The sequence below is a fragment of the Pteropus medius genome, unplaced genomic scaffold, assembly GCF_902729225.1.
Source record: "Pteropus medius unplaced genomic scaffold, Ma_sr-lr_union100, whole genome shotgun sequence".
Classification (NCBI taxonomy): Eukaryota; Metazoa; Chordata; class Mammalia; order Chiroptera; family Pteropodidae; genus Pteropus; species Pteropus medius.
In genome coordinates this window covers 45,916,113-45,940,800 of record NW_024349800.1, presented here as the reverse complement: position 1 = coordinate 45,940,800, position 24,688 = coordinate 45,916,113, and the positions used below count along the sequence as shown (strand labels likewise).

The 24,688-nt window shown below is 33.4% G+C and overlaps 1 protein-coding gene across 11 annotated transcripts in view; it reads left to right on the top strand.

Annotated features, from left to right (window-relative positions):
* Window positions 1–24,688, top strand: part of BIRC6 (baculoviral IAP repeat containing 6) — a 190,170-nt gene that overhangs the window by 9,469 nt on the left and 156,013 nt on the right. For 8 of the 11 annotated variants that reach the window (XR_005658299.1, XM_039887448.1, XM_039887444.1 and 5 more), the window contains exon 1: window positions 23,949–23,971. Coding sequence is in view for 2 of the 11 variants with exons in the window: in XM_039887449.1 (XP_039743383.1) it covers window positions 12,521–12,702; window positions 14,849–14,986; window positions 21,273–21,466; window positions 23,845–23,971 (641 nt within the window). In the remaining 9 variants the exon portion in view is untranslated. Of the gene's footprint in view, window positions 1–12,520; window positions 12,703–14,848; window positions 14,987–21,272; window positions 21,467–23,844; window positions 23,972–24,688 lie in introns of those variants that run through there. The other 3 variants (XM_039887450.1, XM_039887440.1, XM_039887449.1) reach the window with 2 other exon arrangements.

The following is a 24,688-nucleotide window of genomic DNA, read 5'->3' as shown; positions in this document are numbered from 1 at the left end:
GGGTTATTGGAAAGATTAAACTGATATATGTGACACTGCTTGAATCACCATAACACTCAATACATGTTACTTTTTGTAGTAGTGTAGTTATATAGTTTAGTTCAACAAGCATTTGTCTGTCATGGTGGAATAATGAGATGAATTTGAAATCTATCGTCTCCCTAAATTCTAAAAGCTTTCTGTAAGAGGTGACACCTCAGATAAGACTTGAAAGAAAAGGAGTCTGTCAGATAGAGGGAACAGCTTGAGCAAGAGTAGAGGCATGAAGTAGGTAATATGACTTGACCTTCCTGGTCTATAGCTCCCATATTTTTAAGTAGTACAAGAACTCCCAGTTTAAGGTAAAAAGTCTAGGGCCCTATCATGATAGGAGCTACATTTTTAGTATCAGTTAATTGAGAAAATATTGCAAAGGGCCCTATCATGATAGGAGCTACATTTTTAGTATCAGTTAATTGAGAAAATATTGCAAAAAGCTACTAATTTTAAATAATTTTTATTTTAGACTTATTTATGTAATTTGAAAAATACTGCCACACACATACTTTGGGCTTTCCTCCCTGCTGGGTGGCTTAGCTTTGATTATTATGGGAAGAATAAGTCAGTTAACACTCTTTCATCTGCCCTTCAGCTTCAAAAGTTTTGTTGCTATCATCTTACTTGTTCTTTTTGTCTTTTGTAGGTTTGTTTAATGCCCTCTTTATTTCTTCACTGTCTTTCCAATGGGATCTTGGGAGGGAGCAGAGGTAAATGTGTGTATTTTACTATATCCTTGTTTAACTGGAAATCTGTAGTTGTAACTATACTTAAATTGTTGAGCATTTGATACTCTGTACTTAGGAATGTTGACTATAACTGTAGATATAATATAAACAATAATAGATTTCTGTAATATTGTATGTAAGAACAGTGGGGAGGTGGGTGGGAGATTCCTCTCTGATATGTACATTGTACTTCCCATGGCCTTATGTCCTTTGGTACCTTTGGCAAGACACTTCTCTGAGTTATCATCTTTAAATGGGTTAGCAATTCTTGCTCAGACTACTTCATCATCTGATAAGATGTTGAATGTAGAAATTCTTTGTAAACTGTAGCATTTGAAATATGAATGATGCAAAAAAAATTAAGATAAACTCCTTGGGTCTAGAGGTACAAATAACAAAAAGAAGGAAGTACAGAGAGGAGATAATGGATGTACAGATAACAAAAATAATAAAGTAATTGCTATCTGAAACAATTTGTGTCAAGGGCAGTGCTCCTAAAAAGTAGTGTGGTCTACTTTATGTTAAATCAGGGATGTATTTTAGAGGAGATAAATATTATGCTTATTAGAGGAAATGTTAGAAATGTTAGAGTGAGGCAGATTGGAATGAGATTTATTGTGGGCACTAGGAATTTAAATCTTCATGATTTTTTTCTATAGTTTTACTTTGATTTGTGAAGTAGGGGAGAGAGAAGGAAGACTGGGTAGATGGCACAGGGCAGTGGTTCTCAGTCTTGGCTGCTAATTAGGATCATCAGAGAGCTTTTTTACAAAAAAAATAACTAAATAAAAAAGTTCTGGGCCCCAGTATTCTGACATAAGCAGTCTGGAGAGGAGCCCAGGCATACACCAAAGAAAGCAGCATGGGTGAGTCTAATGTGCAGCTAAGTTTAGAGGTTTAAACTTTAACTAGGACCTTAGACAAGTTTATTTGATATGCCTGGAATAAATGAGAGACAGGTTTCATTTGAATTGAATAATTGTTTTAAAAAATTTTTTTGTGACGAAAACCTCCCAAATTAGTTTTTCTGCTAATAAAACCTACCTCAATGTATTTTAAATTGTATTTAATGAATATATAATGAAATAATGCTTATAAGAGCAGGGATTTGCCAAGGGCCCAATTTCTATTGCTTTCTGTTCTTTCCTTTTGTACTGTAATTCAGTATTTGTTTCGTTTTGTTTTGTTTTTTGAGCTACCTGAGTGCTCTGATATGATACTTTTGCACAAAAATGCCACTGCAAAAGCCTAGGACAGTGACCTCATAACTGGGGACAGGAGGAAGGGAAGGGAAAAAGGGACTGGGGAGGTGATGGCTGGGTTATTTATTTGTACCAGATCACCTAGTTTCATGCCTAAAATACCTTAATTTCATATTGTATTAAAAAAAATCTGTGGGAATACTGCATTTTACCACATTGTAGCTTAGTGTAAACATAGTGTAAGTTCTTCAGAACTATAGAAAATAATTCATTCAAAAATATTTATTGTGTGTCAAACACTGGTAATACAACTTTTAACAAAGTCCTTGCTTTCGTAGAGCTATGGTTTAGTGGGAAGAGATGTATTATGCATGCACACACACACTCACACACACAAACACACACACACACACACATGTCAGGTGGTGATAAATACCATAAGAAATTAGATCTGGTGCAAAATGGTGGTAAATTTGTGCTGTGAGGTGGTCTAGGAGGTCTCTTTGAGATGGCACTTGATTGACAAAAGATCCCAGTGATATGAAATAACAGTAAGGCATATATCCAGGGGAAGTTTCCGTTGGCCTGTTCTATAGTATGCAAAAACAGATAGATAGATTTTCATCATATTTGGATGAAATTTGACTTCGACTGACTTAAAATGTAAGCTATGTGAGGAATAATTCTCTCTTTTGGAGAACCTCTTCTTTGCTTAGGTAGATGTTGGTTCTCCTGCCTGGAACAGTAATACTATGCCTGCATTGCATTTTATCCATTTGTTACCCTTTCTTCACGATCTAGCCACTGCACTTTCTCAAACTCACTTTGCTTTGCACCCAGTTCTATTTTACAGGAATACTCGTTTGGCTTTGAGTAATACAGTGTACTAACAACTGTTGTTAAATGATTTTAAAAGCTTTATAAAAACCTAACAATTTTGTACCTATATTTATTTTGTTTGTACATAGTATGTTACAATACACTATTTTAAGCATTGAAGTCTGATGTTATCTCAGTGGAAATGGAATTTTATAATGTGTTATGTTAGTTTGCAGAGATAATGTATTTCTGATATTTTTGCAAGTTTTATAGGAATGCCCATGGATAGTGCATTGATAAAAAATTTACTATTTCTTAAAGTGGGTATTAGAATTGATAACCGATTTTTAAAAACACAATTTTCTAACTTTGAAATTTTTATTTTAGAAGTAGCTTACCTTATAATAGGACATCAGGCCGACTAGGATAAGAGTAACATGATTTCCTTATGTACAGATGGCTGTTGTTAGCATTTGGTGTGTAACAATTTCTTTTTGCTTTTTTCTATTGTTTAATATATTTTTATAGAATTTGGATTTTAATGTTATGTTATGAATTACTTTTCCTCCTTTACTTAGTTAATAGTGTGTTGTGAATATTTTCCCATGTCTTTGTTCTTTTTATTCTTAAATAAATTTTATTTAGTGGTTATACAGTAAAATGGCCTGTTCTCTTTTTGTGTGTGTAGTAGTAATACATGCATAGATTCTTGTAACCATCACCATAATCAGAATACAGAGCAATTTAAACACCTGGAAAAGTTCCCCTGTGGTGTCCTTTTGTAGTCACTACCCCAACTAACCCTTGATAATCACTGATTTGTTCTCCATATTATTATTGTCTTTTCTAGACTGTCATAGAAATGGAATCCTCCATTATGTAACTTTTTGTTATTGACTTCTTACACTTACTGTAATGTTTTTGAGATTCACTCAAGTTGTTGCATGTATCAACAGTTCATTCCTTTTTATTGTTAAATAGTATTCTGTTGTATTGATGTATCACCATTTGTTTAGCTGGTCACTCTTTAAATGACATTTGAATGTTACCAGTTTTTGGTGATTATGAATAGAGCCACTATAAACGTTTGAGTACAGGTTTTTATGTGAATATAAGGTTTTATGTTTCTAGGGTAAATCTGTAGAAGGGAGATTACAAGGCTATTTGGTAAGTGTATGTTTAACTTTATAGAAAACTGTCAAAGTAGTGTGGCTGTACCATTATTCATTTCCATTAGAAATGTGTGAATTCCTCATACAACTCAACAACAAAAAAAACAAAATCCTATTTAAAAATGGGCAGAGGACCTGAAGAGAGTTCTCCCAAGAAGACATACAAATAGCCAAGAGATATATGAAAAGATGCTCAACTTCACTAGCTTTCAGTAAATGCAAATCAAAACCACAGTTAGATACCACCTCACACCTGTTAGAACGGCTATTATCATAAGACAAGAAATAACAAGTGTTAGAGAGGTTGTAGAGAAAAAGGAACCCTCGTACACTGTTGGTAGGAGTGTAAATTGGTACAGACACTATGGAAAACAGTATTTTGCTTCCTCAAAAAATTAAGAAGAGAGTTACCATATGACCCAGCAATCCTACTTCTGGGTATCTACCTGAAAAATTTGAAAACATTTTGTTTGTAAAGGTATATGCACCCCTATGTTCATTGCAGCGTTATTCATGGTGGCCAAGACATGGAAACAACCGAAGTATCCTTTGATAGATGATTGGATAAAGAAGATGTGGTACAATGGAATACTACTCAGCTGTAAGAAAAGATGAAATACTGCCATTTGAGACAGTATGGATGGGTCTTGAGAATACCATGCTAAGAGAAACATGGCAAATGGAAAAAGTCAAGAACCATGTGATTTCATTCATGTGTGGGATGTAAAACTGAAAGCAACAAATAAACAAGACAAACAAAAACTCAAAGACATGGTCAACAGTTTAGTGGTTATCAGAGCTAAAGGAGCATGGGGGTTAGAAAAGGATAAAGGGGATCAAATATATGATGATGGAAGGAAATTTGACTTTGGGTGGTGAACAAACAATGTGGTAGACAGAGGATGTATATTATAGGATTGTACACTTGAAATCTATATAATTTTATTAATGTCACCCCAAGAAATTTAATAAAAATTTAAAAAAACTAAAAGAAATGTATGAGTTACACTTTACATCTTTGTTAGTGCTTGATATTCTGTATTGTTAGGAAGTCAGTACTAACAAAATAGTTTACAAGATTCGGTGCAGTCTCTATGAAAATATCCATGATGTTTTTTGCAGAAATAGAAAAATGCATTCTAAAATTCATATGGAATCTCAAGGGGTCCCAGATAGCCAAAGCATTCTTGAAAAAGAAGAACAAAGTTGTACATCTCACACTTCCTGATTTTCAAGGAGGTCAAGACCATTCCATGTGAGAAAGGACAGTTTCTAAGAAATGATACTTAGAAAACTGGATATCCACATGCAGTAGATTGAAATTGGACACTTACCTAACATCATGTATAAAAATTAACTCAAAGTAGATCAAAAACCTAAAGATAAGAGCTACAACAATAAAATTATTAGAAGAAAACAGAGGGGAAAAGCTTAAAGACATTGGATTTGGCAATGAGTTTTTTGGATATGACACCAAAGGCAAAAAACACAGATTGGACTCCATCAAAATGAAAAACTTGTTCATTGAAGGACATCATGAAAAGAGTAAAAGGCAAACCACAGAATGGGAGAAAATATTTACAAATTACATATTCGGATCTATAGAGAGAATTAATATACAGAATTTATAGAGAACTAGAACTCAACAACAAAAAAACAACACAATTAAAAAATTGGCAAAGAACTTGAGTAGACATTTCTCCAAAGAAGAGATGTAAATGGCAAACGAGTCCATTAAAAGAGGCCACCCAAGTGTCCATAGACAGATGAAGAGATAAAATATGGGGTGTGTGTGTATATATTACTAGAATATTAGCCTTAAAAAGGAAGGGAATTCTGACACATGCTGCAACATGGATGAACCTTGAAGATATTATGCTCAGAGAAATAAACCAACCACAAAAGAACAGATACTGTATGATTTCACTTATATTAGGTGTACTTAGTTTCATGGAGACAAAGTAGAATACTGGTTGCCAAGAGCTGGGGGGATGAAAGTGAGAAGGAGGAGGAGTTAATGTCTTATGGTCACAGTTATAGTTTTGCAAGATGAAGAGTTTTGTAGATCGATGGTGTTGATTATATGACAGTGTCAATATACTTAATGCCACTGAACTTAAAAATGGTTAAAATGAAAAATTTTATGTATTTGTCATAATTTTAAAAATTTGTTTTTAAATCATATGGCTGAGTTCATGTGGGTCTATCCCTGGAATCTGTTTTGTTCCTTGGATCTCTGTGTGTATCTATTTGCCAGTACCACACTTTCCTTACAGTTAGTAGATCTTAAAATCCTGTAATGTGATTGATTCAACTTTATTCTTTATCAGAATTATGTTGGTTATTCCAGTTCATTTGCCTTTTTAAATAAATCTTAGAATCAGTCTATGTCTAAAAAATCTTTAGGGAATTTTGTTAGAAATTGCATTAAATTTATAGAGCAATGTAGATTGGGGATTATTAACATCTTTGCTGTTTGCTCTTCCAGTCCATGACCATGGTTTTATCTAGGTCTTTGATTTCTTTCCTCAGCCCTTTGTACTTTTCAGCATACATATTCTGTATATATTTTATTAGGTGTATATATTAAGTATATTATTTTGTTTGTAAATTGTTATCATTTTTTGTAAACTTCAGATTTAGATTAATCATTGCTAGCGTATAGAAGTAGAATTGATTGATTTTTTGTATATTAACCATGTTTACTGCAACCTTGTTAATAAACTCATTTATTAGCTCTAAGGGTTTTGTTTTTGATCTAGATTCCTTGGGCTTTTCTGCGTAGGTAATCATGTTGTCTGTTACAGTTTATTCTTTTCAAATCAGCATAACTTTTAAATCCTTCTCACTTCTAACAGCAGTGGCTAGATCTGCCAGTATGATATTGAGTAGGAGTGATGAGAGGGTACCTCTTTGCCTTGTTCCTGATCTAGGGGGAAAGTATTCATTCAGTCTTTTACCATTAGGTAGCTTGATAGCAGAATTTTTGTAGCTGTCCCTTATCAGGTTCAGGAAATTCCCATTTATTTCTAATTTGCTGTGTGTGTGTGTGTGTGTACAAAATTGTATTTTGCCAAGTGCAAAATACAACTACTTGATTGTGCAGTTGTTCTTTAACTACTAATATGATAGCTTACATTGATTGCTTTTTGAATATTGAACCACTTTTGCATTCCTGGGATAACCGTACTTTCTCCTGATATATTATTCTTTTTATATATTGCTAAATTCCATTTGCTTTTATTTTGTTGAGGATTTTTGGATCTGTGAGGGATAATGGTATGTAATTTTCTCGTACTGTCTTTTTCTAGTTTTGGTATCAGCTTAAGCCTGGCCTCATAAAAGGCGTTTAGAAGTGTTCCTTCTTCTTTTTCTTGGAAGAGATTGTGTAGAATTGGTGTTACTTTTTACTTAAATGTTTATTAGATTTCTCCAGTGAAATCAGATAAGTCTAGAGGTTTCTTTGGAAGGTTTTTAACTATGAATTCAGTTTCCTTACTTCTGATTATCTGTTTCATTTTGGATGTTTTGTTTGTGGTTTTAAAGGAATTGGTACATTTCATCTATATTTTCAGATTTATGTGTGTAAATCATATCTGTATTTTTCCCCAATTATCCTTTTAACATTTATACTGTCAAATTTATTTATTTTGACAACCTAACTTGGAAATTCATGTGCATGGAGTTATAGCATTCTCTTATTTTTTAATGTCTGCAAGATCTATAGTTTATCTCCTCTTACATTCCTGACAATGGTGATTTCTGTCTTTTTTTTCTTTGCCATTCTTGCTCGAGGTTTATCAATTTTATTGATATTTTCAAAGAACTATTTTTTGCTTGTGTTGGTTTTCCCAATTTTTCAGTTTTCATTTTCATTGAGTTCTATTCTTTCCTTTTGCTTGTTTTTATTTTGCTTTTGTTTTCCTAATTTTCTTAAGTAGGAAGCTTAGATATAAGCATTTAATTACCATAAATTTCACTCTAGGCATTGCTTTAGCTGCATATGACAAATTTTGATGTTATATTTTTGTTTTCATTCAGTTAAACATTTTCTGAATTATCTAAGACTTATGGATTATTTAGAAGTGTGTTGTTTAATTTCAATTATTTAGAGATTTCTTGTTATATTTCTGTTACTGATTTCTACTTAAAACCATCATGGTCATACTTTTAATTTTATTTATTTTATTTTTATTAAGGTCTCTTTTATGACCCATGATATATATGATCTGTCTTGATGAATGTTCTGTGAGCACTTGAAAAGAATGTGTATACTAATGTTGATAGGTAGAATATTTTTATAAATGCCATTGGTTGATGGTGTCAGTTTCTCTATATCTTTGCCAGTTTCTATTCTAATTTTTTGCTATTTTCAGTTATTTGATTTTTAAATTATTTTGTTTATTGTTTTTGACTATTTGTATATGTTTTTGTAGCTACTTGAGAGATTACAATGCATACTTTTTACAATTTATTTGGAATCAGTATTTATCATTTTGAGTGGAGTGTACAAACCTTTCCACCATATTGTGCCCTCCCCTATTTTAAGTTATAGTTGACTTATTTGTTACATTTATTTACTTTGAAAACCCTATCAAAGTAATGATTTTTGCTTTCACTTGTCAACTCATTATTATATTTACCTAGATATCTACCATTTCTGTTGCTTTTCCCTCATTCCTGATACTGAGTTTACTTCTCATATCATTTCCTTTCTGTTTGATGAACTTCCTGTAGCAGTTCTTTTTGAGCAGCTTTGCTGACAGAATTTCTCTTTAGTATTTCTTCATTTGAGAATGTCTTTATTTCACCTTCATTTCTGAAGGATATTTTTGCTGGATATAAAATTTCTTTTTCTGATACTTAGAAACGGTCTACTTCCTAATGAACCCCATGGTTTTTAATGATAAATGTGCTTTTATTGTAAACTTCCTAATGAACTCCATGGTTTTTAATGATAAATGTGCTTTTGTTGTAATTATTACTTCCTTGTAACATATACTTTTCGTTAGTTGGTTTCAAGATTTTTCTTTGTTTGCAGCAGCTTATTGTTTCTGGCTGTAAAATTTCTAACCTACTATTTTAAAGTTTCCCCTGCCCAGAAAGAACACCAGCACTAATGTAATCCATTAGCGTCAATCGGGTTTGCAAACTAAGGCCTGCCACCCACTCTGTGGCTCTCAGGCAGTCTCCTGATTTTGTAACTAAAGTGTTTTCAGAACATTTCCATATCCATTTATTTACATATTGTCTATGGCTATTTTTGTGGTACCTGGGCAGAGTTGAGTAATTGTGAGAGAGATCATGTCTCTTGAAGTTTAAAAAATTTACTCTCTGACCTTTTTCACAAGAAGTTTGCCGATTCTCTGGTGTAGGTGGAGGACGTTTGAGTTTTTTCTCTTTTGAAATTTCTTGCTTGAAAACAAATTTTTTGACCTATCTGTGTAGGTTTAAAAGTCTTTCTACAAATATCTTCTATACAAAATTGTAACTAGGTGCAGTACGTGGCACAGGATGTGTGCCAGAATGTTTTTCCCCTACGTAAAAACAAATAAGTTTTAGCCAACTTTTCTTTAAGACAGAACAAGCATTATTTAAGTGTAATTTATCTGTCGTTGGGAAATTCATTTTCAGACATTGTAAACTCATAAGGCAAGCAAAATAAGTTTCTGTTAAATAGCTGGTTTATGCCAAAGTGAGATTTAATATTTTTTAAGATAGGCATGGGAGATTTAATTTAAATAAAAGTTGTAAGTTGTGTATTAATGTTATTTGTAACATTAAAATTTATTGACTGTTGAATAGTAATGCTATTAAAACTATGAACCAAAGTAGTATGAATAAAGGTATAACTTAAGATACCATATTGTACAAGAGTTTGAAAAGATGCTTTCTTACTGAATGAATGACAGAATCAGGCTCCAATTTAGATTTCTTAGTTTCTTCATCTTTTTTATGGATCTTTATGTGCTTAAATTGTTATTCTTATAAACTAAAAACAAATAGTGACATTACCTTTCATTATGAAACCTGTGCTTTTTTGCTTTGGAAATAGACCATTCTGGGTTAGAATTAAGCACACATGGATTTCATTTTTAACTGAAATAAGAGAATTTCCGTCCTTGGTCTTGTTGCTTGTTAAATAAGTTTTGCTCAAACATGTGAGAAGGTGGAAAGTTCCAGAAAATATTCTTTCTTCATTGCAGGATACTTTTCCTTCACAGAAATTTAGCACTTGTCTAGAAGATCGGTAAAATATAATCTCGAGTGTACTATCAGATTACATTAAGATAGCTCTTTCTCTTAAAGTTCTCAAGCTGAGTAAGATTCAGATAAAAGATTGGTAATGGGCTGAATAATCTTCCCTCAAAATTTATGTCCACAGGGAACCTCAGAATGTGACCTTATATGGAAGTACAGTCTTTGCAGATGTAATTAGTTAAGATGAGATCATACAAATAGGAAGAGCCTGGAGAGGGAGTATGGCTGGTATCAGCTTGTCTTCCCTGCTGTGCAGTACAGCACTTACTGCTTATGAATGGCCTTCCTTAACTCTAGTCAAAAACCGAGAATGGACTCATCCAAATGAACGTGGTCCTACTGCATGCAGCTATATGGATGGACCTGAAAGACTTCTGAAGAAATTGCCAACAGTATTGCTTGGTCACTGTGCATTACTTTGAATGGTGTTGTTGCATAGTATAAGAAGTTCAAAAAACAATGTTGACTTTTTTTAGTTATAATCTCTTGAGGAATCTCTACTGACATTACTTGGAATCCTGGGGTTATATGGATACCCAGTTGAAAACCTTGATGTACATTCTTACATTTCATACGTATCCGAGAAAGTTTTAACAAAGTTATGATTTTTATAGTTTGTTAGGTAATTACACATCTCTGAAACCATAAAGCAGACTTTGTAGTTTGTTTTTTAAAAATTTATAGTTAGGCGGGGGAGGCCATGTGTATGGGGGAAATCTCTGTGCCTTCTACTCAATTTTGCTCTAAACCTAAAACTAAAAAAGGAATAGTCTATTTAAAAACATTATAGTTAATGAGTTTTGAAACTATATAAGTTCTTACACAATTTTACTCTGAGCTCTTATAATTTGTATTGTTTCCTGTGGTTTTTACCTAGAGATCAGAAGTGCTAGGTATATATTTCTATTTTATTTTACAGAGATTATTTTTGTATATACTAACATACATTTTAAGCCTCCAAAACTACAGAAATGTTATGAATTTTTTCACTGTTTTATATATAGATAATGAATTAGTTCTTAATCAGTTCTGTAATGCCTCCAAGCTGTTTATTAGAGCCCAGGGGAGCTATAATAATCTGAGTTTAAGAAAGCCAATCCTAATATTCATGGTTATAACATGTTTTATAGTTGTTCTAGAGGTTGATGGGTGGAACCCTGATTTATTTCCATTTTCCTGCTTTTGTATTGTTAGGCAATAGCAGTACTAGTAATAGAGATGTTTCATAGAGTGAGTTGTAGTAGGAATTTAGAATGAGTTATGCTAGTAGTAGGATTACTTGCCCACAGAGAAATGTCTTTAATGCAGTAAAATTTCACAGTTGCTCATTTTTAAAAATCTTTTTATCAGAGACCGACATTTGTGGCAGAAGTGCTTAACATTAATCTCTTTATACACCTTATAAATTTATATGTAGACTCTGAAGTTAGCGTTTCCAAAAGTTTTTTGCTATTATATTTAAAGCTTCTGACTATTACTGTCTTTTGTAAGATTTCTTGAAATTCTACTCCAACCTATTCTGAGAAATTTTATCGTTTATTCACTGGCTCTGTTTGTCTTCTGATATTGACTCAGCAGAAACTTCAGGGAACATTGGTCTTCAATGTTGCCTGTTTTTTCAGTAGTAGTTGAACTAGAGGCTTTACTAGATCTCTTAGGTTATAAACTTTTTGGATAACTTTATCTCAGATATAAAAGCCCTGAAGAACTTTTGAGAAATTATTAATAATAATAATAGAAATTATCCATACTGACTTTATGCTTATTGAGTTTTGCAAAATATGACTAAAAAATACTGAATATTTTAAAATTTTGTTCTGAATGCTTTAATTTTGAATTAGTATAGTAGAAAGAACTTCCTTATACCCTTTACCCAGTTCCACTAATTATAATTTTTTATATTATATTATAATACTTTACCACATTTGCTTTTCATTCCCTCACGTATATGTATACATATACATATACACATACATACACACACACATATATATATACACATACATATACCCATACATATTTTGTTCTATTGAGAGTAGGTTACATATATCATGCCCCTCTACCCTTTACTATTCTATTTTTAAGAATAGTGATATTCTCTTTATATAATAACAATGTAATTGTCATGTTGGTAATTTCACATTGATACTTTTATCTGATCTACAGTTCTTTTAATGTTCTTTAGAGCAAGTTTTTCCATTCCAGGATTATATATAATGTGTTTAGTTGCTATGTAAACATTTATTTTTAATGGACTATTGGTCTTAAAATCTTGAGTGTTGAATTTTTGTTCTTTTAACAGCTAAACCAGGTGGACAGGTGAAATGTCAGTATATTTCTGCCGTGGATAAAGTTATATTTGTGGATGACTATGCAGTAGGGTGTAGGAAGGACCTTAATGGAATCTTGTTGTTAGACACTGCTCTGCAAACTCCAGTTTCAAAGCAGGATGATGTGGTTCAGCTTGAATTACCCGTTACAGAGGTAAGTTGAAATAAATATCCATGTACTTTTCTATTTAATGTAATCTCAGTCCTATTAGCCATTGATGAAATTAGGTTGTCCTTTGAGGACATGTATGTAGCCCTATAAAAACAAACGAATTAACTTATTGATCACAGCTTTATTTAAATACTATCTGTACTGTGCATAATTAATTGATGCTTTTTGAAGAGATAGTTAAGTGTGAACTGTACAGGTTAAACCACTGTAACAGAGACCTCAAAATACAATGGCTTAAAGAAGATAGTTCTTTCCAGTAACAGTGCAGGGCAACTTTGTTTACCTCAATACTTAGCTTCCATGTTAGTCCAAGACAGCTGCTCCGAGTCTCATTATTTCCCAGTAATAGGGAAAAGGAAGACAAGAGTCCAGGGCAGCACCCTGTGGCACAACCCTACCACTCTCCTTTTTCTTTCTCCCTCCTTCTTTCTCTCTCTCCTACATCCCCTTTGTTCCGTTTCACAAACTCTCTTACGCATACCCTTTACATATTTACTCCATTGACTAGGATTTAGTCACATGGCTACATCAGGCTGAGAAGATCAGAAAGATGTGGTTTATTTTTTTTAAGTATTAAAAAAAGGGAGGAATAAATATTAGCAGACAACTAGTAATATTTGCGAGGTAGCACATCTCATCAATCCCAATTTAAAATTTCAGCCGTATTTATTTTTCTATTGTGTTATATATTTATTACTTAATTTGTAAGTGTATCCTAGCTTAAATTTTTTCTTGTATCCATTGATGTACATGTCATGTAACTTAAAAATACATTTAAAATGTTTGGATTTTAAAACATTTAAAATATTTGGATTTTAAATCATCTTAAATAGACTATAAAAGATTATAATACTGTGCTCCCTAAAAAAAAAAGTGAGATATTAGTTCTGTCTTTGTACTGTTAATTATTAATTGTTTTACATTTGGAGATTGAAATGGTTAGTTGATAAAATCAATATAGTATATTTCCTATTTTTAGGACAAAAGTGTCAATGTGCAGTTTAACTGTTTTTATTCTTTCTGGAAGAAGTTTTTTAATAAAGATACCAACATATATCTGTTTAGATTTCACATTTAGTGTCATATCAGAGTCATCTATTATATATTAATATTGAAAGCATGTGGCTGGACATTTGAGTTCTGAGAACAGTAGCCATCTTTTTATCATTAGAATATCTGGATCTGGTGGCACGTTTAAAATCTTTGAACAGAGAATTAGTTTTACTCGTTTTGAACATATTTTTCTCCTTATTTAAGGAATTTAGATCAGGTGATATCTTAATAAAGCTGATACCTTAAAGGATCTATATTATATTTACACTGAAAGATTGTATCAAATTGTTCAAGTTTTAAAAAGAACTACAGAATCACAATAAAATATTCGAACATTTATATTATCTAGATGCTCAAGTCAGTACTTTTCCTGCTACACTGACTGAAATGCCTAGGTATTTAGCTGGCTCCTAACATCTGTTGGCTGGTTTTTCTCTCTGTTTATCTAAATAATTACACCTCTTTTGTTCACATTATATTGTTTGTAGACCTTCCAACATCCCAGGCATTCTTTACTGCTCCACATTAGTTTGTCAGTGTCTTGCCTAAAGTATGGGGTCCTAGGTTTTGTTGGATCAGTGCGGTTGTATTCTTTTCCATATATAGACTATATATTTCGATTAAGGTAGTTCATGTTGAATATGTGGGTAACAATGTAAAGAGCCTTGTAATATTACCTGCTGACTTAGTGAATATCCCTTCTTTATGGTTTTGCATAGTTTGAATATTTAAAGCTCATCAAAGGACTTTGCATTTATGTGTTTAAAATTTTAGCTCTATCATTTTTGTTCATGTTTTCAACTTGTCCAGTTTTTTCTATCTTGCCTTGGTTTATGAAAACTTTAGTCTATTGAAACTTTACTATGTGGTAATACACTAAATACATTGCCATATGTCATTTGATTTTGTAATAGCCCTTCAAATAATTATTTGATTGATTGTTTTAAAAAAAATAAAAAGATTAGCTTTAGTTTAGTACTTATCAGAATCATTACAAATTAAAATATTTGAATAGGAATCTGAATTTAGCATTTTTTATTCTGTTTAATTTTCTGTGATCATCTTTTTCATTTAGGCACAACAGCTCCTATCAGCATGTTTAGAAAAGGTAGATATTTCTAGTACGGAGGGTTATGATTTGTTCATCACACAGCTTAAAGATGGTTTAAAAAATACATCTCATGAGACTGCAGCAAACCACAAAGTTGCTAAGGTAAGAAGTTTTGAAAAGTTACCTTGTTTGGGATTATAATAGAAATAATACCTCTATGCTTTTATCTGTCTTCTCCCTCCCCCACCCTTTTTGGAAATGTTCCAATTCTAGATTTTTCTCCTTTAAAAAACATAATGTGCTTATAAGTCATCTCAAAGTTGAAACAGTTTTAACTGAACTTTGTTGGAACTATTTTACTTACTTTGTTCCTAAAGCTTCTGTGCTTGATGACCCTATATTGGTTGAGAGGCTGATGAAAGAGACGTTTCTTTCAGGTCATGAGCTTCAATGAGAAATGGACTATGTGTTTGGAAATGGGGCCATTTTGGACTTCCTTTGAAATGGGGAAAAATAAATTTTATTTTGTATGACTAGGGGTGTCTGTGGGAGATAGTGTTTTGAATTAAATTGTTTTTCTTTTAAGATCTTTCCTTAGTTATAATTGTAACATATAAAATTTCTATACTGAACAATGTGTGGTAGAAGGTAAAAGCCATTTTCCTAAAAATAACCTTTGCATTTATAAATCTTTTTTCTCAAGTATAGTTGTAATTATACTAAAATGCTATGATATAATGTCTTAGTCTATTTGGGCTGCTGTAACAGAATACCACTAACCGGGTAGCTTATAAACAACAACTTTATTGCTTACAGTTGTGGAGGATGGGAAGCCCAAGATCAAGGTGTCAACTTGGTTGCCTTCTGATGAAGTCTTTCTTCCTGGTTCATAGCTGGCGCCTTCTCGCTACATCCTCCATGGTGGAAAGGGCAGGGGATATCTCTAGAGCCTTTTTTATAAAGACATTAATCCCATTCATGAGGGTTTTACCCTTATGACATAAGTCCTTCCTAAAGGCCCTACCTACTAATACCATCACCTTTGGGGGTTTGGATTTCAACAGATGGATTTTGGGAGGACACATACAGTCAGATTATAGCATATACTTTGTTTTCCTTGACTTAAGAATGTATTTCGAGTATCTTTTCATATCATTCCTCATAGATCTGGTATTAATATTGAATTTTATTCTGTAGATTTACGATGATTTTACTAATCCATAACCCATCAATAGGACTTTTTTTTTTAGTTAAACAGAAACCATACTGTGCATTCCAACAGAATTTATTATAAGGGACTGATGTAACATGTGAACTGAAAACGTGAAAAGGAAATGCCAAGACGACTCACAGATGGTAACTACAGGAAGCAGCTCTCGCTTAGGTCTGGAGGAATAGGAGGTTAGGTTTATCAGACCCTATAAACTTAGAGAATGGGCCCCATGGGTCTGGGCCTCTGATTTCTGGGGAAGAGCTGGTGCCCAGATGGCACCTGAAGAACTTGGAGATTGGAGCTTGTGGAAGTGAGACTTATATCTGCCTGGCTGATGTTAGTACCTCTGAGGGTGCTCTGTGACACTAGTTCTGGGAATGTTAAGAAAACGAAACAAACTGCTGGAAGAATCAACTGCTACCACTAGGTCTTTTGCTGAAACAATGCGGACAGCAATGACAAGTAATAACAAGGAACAAGCTTTTCTCCCTTCATCATGGTTTCTTATTTCCATCCTTGTGTTCCTTTTGTCAAAACCCAACAGCCAGGAAACTGGTTGGCAAATGAGAAATGTAGTTTGTAGAGTCCCAGCCTCAACATGACAGAAGAGGAATAAAGGTTTAGAGCTTAGACACAATAGTTTAATAACTGGTACAGTCCACCCCTTTGCCTACTCAGCATCTCTGTATACACTATCTATATGCATTAAACTTTAATACCACAAAAATAATATTCTTTTACTTAACAAGAGGCACTGTTCCTTTTTACAAGTGAAGAATCTTTCTCTCCATCCCCAGAGAGGAGATGGGGAGAGAGACAGATTGCATAAACATTTGTCTCATGGATAGGTACTAATTTCTGTTAGAGACACTCCTATGATATATTAGTCATCCCTAGGTAATATTAACTAATCCTTAAATTTAGTTAGCCTCTACTATTTAGGTAACAGAACTCTGCCACCTAAAGACAAAATTAACTATAACCAAAAATTATTACATAAAATAATGTCTATATATCGGCCTATATCTATGTGTCTGTATCTGTCTAAATCTATATCCATCTGTCATTCATGTAATAAGGGAAGAAAATAGCTGTTCTAGCCCTCCAGTTTATAGTGGTTAAGAGGATATACTTGATATTTATCCTCCTTCTACTACTCATTCCCTGTTCCCTTTATCCTCAGCCAGCACCTCAGTTGTTCAGGTGTCTTTACATGGTGGAGTGACTCAAGTCTTCACTCTTGCAGGATCCAAATCCTCAGTGGTGCTGTGTTCAAGTTGTTGTAACCATTCATTCACTTTTATTAGCCATGGAAGGACTTAGAGATGCCCTAGAAAATCTGGATTGTAATTAAGTTCTCCTTGCCCCTGTTATTTAGTATCAATCCAATTTCCTTATTTGTCAGTTTTAATCATACCAGCCAGTGGAATAACTTCCTCCTTTGCCCGATGCTATGTAATGGTGTCAGTACGTACTCGGTAGAACCATTGTTGTACCCTGGTGGAACATTCCTCCTTTGAGATGTAAGACCTCTAGAGCATAAAGCTTAAAAAAAAGTTTGTGAATGGGTTATCAACTATAATAGTGACCCTATTGGAAAAAACTATCATGCATTTTTGGTTGATTTAAAGCATATACATAATTCTGTAAGAGAACTCCAGCCTTTCAGACACCTCTCCCAATTAGTACTGAAAATGAGTAGGACATTATATCTTTTTTGTCAGGCTAGTTCCTTCTGAACGATACCATTGTTAGACCCACCAGTTTCATGGGCAGGATTCTTTTTTTCCTTTGAAGTGCTTTGAAGCAAAGATGTATGTGGAAAACCATGTTGGCGCATAAAAACCATGAGTCCACAAGCAGTGATGTAATATGCTAGAAGCATTGTGGGCAGAATAGGTAAATGCACATCCAGAATACATACCTGTTACAGTGAAGACAAATTGCTGCCCAATTCTTGACTCAAGGAATCCAGTATAATCAGTGATCAATCAGATAGCTGGCTGTTCCTCCTGGAAAATGGTGTCATATCGGTGGCTCAGCTTTGGTATCTGCTATTGGCAGATTAGGCAGTCAGCAACAGCTGTAGCCCAGTTAGTCTTGCCGAGGGGAAGTTCATGTTGGGCCTGTACAAACCCTCCATCTCTTTTGCCATGGCACTTTGCATACAGGTCCATTGAACAAGCACTGGAGTGGCTATAGAGAGAGGGTGAGTGACATTCATGTAATGTGTATAATTTATCCATTTCCTCTGGAATGGATACCTTTTGATGAGCCTTCATGTATTTTACAAATGTTTTCACACTCTGTTTCTTTTGAGAGATCTAGTCATAGACCTTTACTCTTGACTTCCTTGTTAACAGTCTTCCAATCCTGATTTTCCCAATGCCCGACTATCCAATCAAAACATTACCTACTGTCCATTGATCAGTGAAGCTCTTTACTTCTGACTAACTCTCAGTCCAGACAAAGAGAACAGCTAAATGTACTGATCGAAGTTCTGCCCACTGAGAAAATTTACCTTCTTCACTGTCCTGGGACTGTGATGCAGCTGTCATTCACTTTCGGATGATACCAGCATAACCTGCAGAACTATCTGTAAAGCAGAGCTAAGGGTTTTCTTCCTCAGTTATCTCATAAGGAGTTTAGTGTGGAATGAGAAGGCATTATGACAAGAGAGGTATTGTAGAAGTCTGAGCTACTTGCTTATTCAGCTTATCCAAAACTTGCCTTTTGGGTTTTCTTAAGACTGGTCTCTTACAAACCATTCGATAAAGGATACTTTTGTCTTATGTCCAATAATATTAATTTCTGTTAGGGACTACTAAGAAGCCAGGGGCTGTTTTATTGAAAGGAGAACAGTTATTTACAGGAGAGGGCATGACTTTGCCCTAGCATTCATTATTTGATTGTTGCAATCAGATTGCCATACTCCTTACATCGTTACTTGCCTCAGACACTTTTAGTGTCATTGAATATGCTCAAAAGGTTATAAGTGGTATAGCGTCTTATGGTTTAGCCTGGACCTGCTGCAGAGCTGCTTCTTCTGCACCTTATGTATTAGTCAATAAATTAGAGCAACACATTGAAATATGATGAATATTTGATCTAAAATCCAATTAGGCCCACCAAGCATTTTGCCTCTTTTTCAGTATTTGCTTTTACAAGTCGTAGCAACTTGTCTTGCACTTTGGAGGAAATATCCTGACAAGCCGAGGCAATTGGGCCTCCAGAAACTTCACAGAGGTTGCAGGACCCTGATTTATTCTGGGGATTATTGATTCTCTCTGTTTGCATGTTTATTACTAAGGCATTAAGTTCCTCCTCATATGGACCAATTAGTGTGATGTTATCAGTGTAGTAGGTTCAGTGTGGTGATCTGCAAGTTGTTAGGTTGATCAGGATTTCGGTGGAATAGATTACGGTAGAGAGCTTGAGATTCAGTTCCAGGGTAATAAGACTGTGAAAATTTATTATTATGGCCACATAAAACCAGTCTACTTTTGGATAGTCCTTAAAAATTGGTAGAGAGAAAAAAGAATTTCACAGAACTGTAACTGCCTACTGTATATCAAGGGATTTGTTGATCTGCTTCGGTAAAAATACCTCATGTGGAAGCAGCTGCAATTCAAGTCACAACTTGGTAGTTTACAATCTACATTCATTCTTCAAGATCTGTTTCTATTCTGCATATGCCAAATAGGTCAGTTAAATGGAGGTGAGGTAGTTTTAATTACTCCTTATCTTTCAGGTCTCTTATAGTGGCATCAGTCTCAGAAATTTTTTCAGGAATGTGATATTGCTTTGGTTTAGTAGCATTGTAGAGAATGAAAGTTTTATGGGTGTCAGCTTGACCTTGCTTTAATAGTTCTCAGAGAGGATCAGAGAAACAATAAACAATGTAGAAATTTTTCTAGTTGCCTATTTTATATTTCTTCCAATTATGCATTTGGGAACTGGAGAAATAATGACAAGATGGGTCTGGGGACCCACATAGCTCAGTGAGACAGCTTTGAATCAATACTCTATTAATCACTTGACTATCCTAACTACTCACTTCCACTGTGATGTTTTGCTCTCTTCAATGCTGCTGTCTTGTAATGCCTGCAAGATCACAATATTTTCTGTTCTCCAGCACACAGTGACAGTAGTGAATGCCCATGGATGCCTTTGGGGAAGGCTCGGAATATGATTTACAGTGTATAGTTGGGGCACTGTTGTAAGATTCTTTCTCAAGGGGATTCAGCCTCCCTTTTAACCAAGAGGCTCTGGATATATGATCAGATTAGATCTAAAACAGAGGCTTTCATTCTCCCTCTTTTTTTGTTTTATTTTCTAGTCATGTTTTTGGCCACAAGTTTTCCCATTTATATAAATCAGTAATAATTTAATTGTAGGCTATCTAGAGTATACTAGACAGAGTGGAAGGAAACCATTCGTAGGTGAGCAGGGACAAGATACAAAGATGAAATTACTTTATAGACTTATTTATCTGGGAGAATAATAATACTTAGCATTTTGCAATCTTCTTAAATAGTTATTTTAATCTTAAATAATTGTGGTTAACATTTGTTCAATGCTTACTCTGTTAATCACTGTACCAATCCTCACTTGAATTCTCCTAAGAACATGAGGTGAATAGATATTTGTTTTTCCCCATTTCACAGAAGTAGGAAACTGAAGTTTTTGACCAGGGTACCAGTTAATGGTGAAGATGAGCTTGAAAACCCAAGTCTGTATGACTGTAAGATCTATGCTTTCGGTTAATTTTGTTGGATTATGCTGACAACATAAATAAATTCACAAGAATCTGCTAAGCTAACGTAATTCCTCATCTACCCCAGTTGTGATAAACTGTACAACTATATTCTTATGAATGGAGATATTTGAATGCTGAGTTTGTGTGTACCATTGCGTATGTGCTGGATGAATATGAAAAAATGACAGACGATTTTAGTTATCCTCAATTATGGGTAGGATATGTAAAGATATGCTATCATTTGGTTCTAAACTATCTTTTTCAGGGTGATTAATTGAGATTTTATTGGTTCTAAACTCTTTTTCAGGGTGATTAATTGAGATTTTATTTTTTACATAACTGCAGATTCCTGCTTTAAATGATGAATTAATGGAGTAAACCTATTTGAGACTGATATTTCTTTATTTTATAACGTATAAGATGATTTTGGTTAAAACTGTTGCGTATATTTGCTTATACTCCCCATTTTTTTTCAGTGGGCCACAGTTACATTTCATCTTCCTCATCATGTGTTGAAGTCTGTTGCCAGTGCCATTGTGAATGAACTCAAGAAAATAAATCAAAATGTTGCTGCCTTACCTGTGGCGTCCTCAGTGATGGATAGATTGTCTTACCTCTTACCTAGTGCACGTCCAGAACTTGGAGTGGGGCCAGGCCGTTCTGTGGACAGGTATAACCTTGATTATAAAGAGATGTCACACTGAGATCGAATTGATTAGTTTTTTTGATTAACCAAGAACAACTGTAAATTTGATTATGATTAAAAAAATATTTCAGAATATTTTTGAAAACCATTCAGATTCTCATTTCTATCAAAATACTGAAGGTAAACTACCACTTGAATTGCTATCTCTTTGGGTGCCTATAAAGTGTTTAAAGGGATCATAAAACTGTATTTTGATTCCAGCTTCATACTTGGTTAGTGAATATTTGAGTCAACTTAAAAATATAATTATTCAATATATAAGAATTGTTTTGCCTCATTGAAATTTCGTGAACTTTGAGGCGAATTTTGATAGAGAACTATGCAGGAATCTAAGTATAAGGGCCATATACTATTTCTTATGAAAAAAAAACCCAAAAAGTTAAAAATTAATTAGTACTGTTTTGAATTAAGATTTTTATGCTGCCTGCCCTGGATTTAAACAGAGTATTACAAAAATCATAACCATCATCTTCTTCATTAGAGATTTATTGAGGTTCTGCTTTGTATAAAACATTAAAAAGCCAGCAGTGCATTCACTGAAAAACTTAAATGATTTATTATTTGAAACATTTATCAGATTCTTATTAAAAGTATTTAAAGTTAAAAATGCTATGCTGAAATATTAAATTTAACAGTTTTGATAAGTTCACTTTCACCTTTACATGTAGCATTTTATGTTCTAATATTTTCATTGATGTGATATATATCTCCCTATGCTTTTTTCTGAAGTACATTTATAAATAGTACATGCTGATGTTATTAAAGGCACTACTGAATGAATTAACTTTTGTTACCTTTAGTATGGCTTTTATATTAGTTTGCAGTATTTATTAATTTATTTCTTTGTAAACTGAGACTGCTTAATCAGTTGCCCTTTTTTTGTAGCTTTATTATATAAATAACATATTGGTGGCATTAACATTTGTGAAGAATTTTTATATTCCATAGTAATACTGCTTTCTTCATGTTTTGGGCAAAACATAGAGGCTATCATTTTTAATCTGAATAACTGTCAGATTAAAAATGTGGCTATCATTAAAATGTTCTTTGGAATATGTCTGGAGAGGGGGGAAAAAGAAAAATATGTACTTAGAATAAATGTTTCTTATCTGAGAGATATGCCTGTCCTGAGATTATAAAACAGCCTTTCAGAGCTATTTTCTTTGCAAACAGTAGCAAGGTTTCTAAAAAAAAAATCAGTGCAAGTTGTGGTAAATGTTTTATTTTAGGAAATGCATTCATTGGATAGGATAGTCAATGTTTCTGGAGGTGTTAAAATGTTTCAAAATAAGAATTTTGGTGTAGTCTGTGGTGTTTGTTTCATTAAAAATGAATCTAGGAACCTGTTGAGGACCTTGATGAACTTAGTCTGTCGGAGTTAGGGTCTATTAGATGCTCTTGCTGTTTTGTTTGGTAATAAAACTAAGTAGACAGCTTTCTGACAAAGATCCTGAAGATATCTATAGCCTGTAAAGAATTAGGCTTTTCTAACTCAAAGTCATTGTTCTTTTCAAACTAGAACACAACTGTAAGTTAAACCTAAAATCACTAGCAATATAATAGGAAATCATGTACATATTTAGGGAAGAATTTAAAGAAAAGTGTTTTTCTGGTCTCATTGTGATGACCTTTACCACTTCTTTTTTTTTTTCTTCTGTTTTTACTTTCTGTTATCAGTTTCACCTTTGTGTTAGGAAAGGTAAGCTTTGATTACCAGTCCTTTCTTACTTGAAGCCATTTGGACTTTTTCTAATTTTGGTACAATCCTTTAAGAAAAATAACTCTAGCACTCTCTGTTATAGGTTCAGTCTCAGTGAGCTAATAAATTTTAATACGAAAACATGTGAAGATTTCCTTTTTCAGTAATTCCCTGGAGAACACAACATTCCTAGAAAAGGATTTCTCTGAAGAAAAAACGGAAAACTGCCATTTACTTAAAAAAATTAAATTAGAAAATACTTTCTCAAAATAGAGATAAAACCACTGTTTCTTTGGTTGTAGTTTTATCTCTTTATTTTACAAAACTTGGCACATTGTGAAAGCATACTGCTCTGTGCTACATTTCCAGATTTTGTGTTCTCAGCTTGATAATAATACAACATTGATTAATTTAATCTACTCCTGGAATTGTTTATCATTTGTGGCCATCAGATAGGTTTCTTTTTCCTACCCCGTTTAAGAGAAATTCCTTAAAGTGATCGTTTTTAGTTTAAAAAACAAACTTGAACTTGGTCGTTAGACCTTTCTATGTTTTTGTTGATAATCTAGTAAACATGTTTTTTTCAGTGTGAAATAGGAGTGTCACTATAATTTGATGCCTAACTTGGATTATATAAATAAAGTATGTTTACTTTTAGATCATTAATGTATAGCGAAGCTAACAGACGGGAGACGTTTACCTCATGGCCTCATGTAGGCTATAGGTGGGCACAACCAGATCCCATGGCTCAAGCTGGATTTTATCATCAGGTAAAAAAGACTATTAAAGAAAAAACTCTTTTTTTTCAGCATGCCTTTGTAGTCTTCAGTAAAATTGTCAACATTTTAATACCTTTTCAAAAACTTTATATGACCTGGCTGTGTTCTTGTATGTATGCATTTATGTGAGTTTTATTCTCATACCTTTGATCTTAATACTAAGTGGCTGTTTCCTATGTCATGTATTGTATACAAAAAGAAAAAAAAAATATTTGTTAAAAATAACAACTAAGATAATTCTTCATAACTATTTTAAAAATAGGCAGTATTTTTCAGATATGCTTTTTGAAAAGTGTTCTCTTTGGATGTGTGTTTATTTTCACTTTCTGACTTCTGCATTCATAACACAGTAATAGATAATGTGGGGTAATGCAATAAAAGCAACACATTACAGTTACTCTTGAAATTCTAATTTTTTTTGAGATATAAATTACCCATATACTAGATAAAGTAGCAGTGTTGCAAGTAGTAAAATGCGACCTGAATCCATAATGTATTGAAGAATTGATTAAGAAACTGTGCAGAAAGAAGAATAATTAGGGAAAATAGTTATAGTTTTATGTATTAAAAGAGGAGATTGTACAGTGTATAGATTAGTGTGACAAAAAATGAGAATGGCACATTATGGAGAGTTTCACTGAACTAAAGTAAAATTAAGAAAAAGGGGTTAGATAGGCATAATGTATTACCTTAAAGAAACTTCAACTG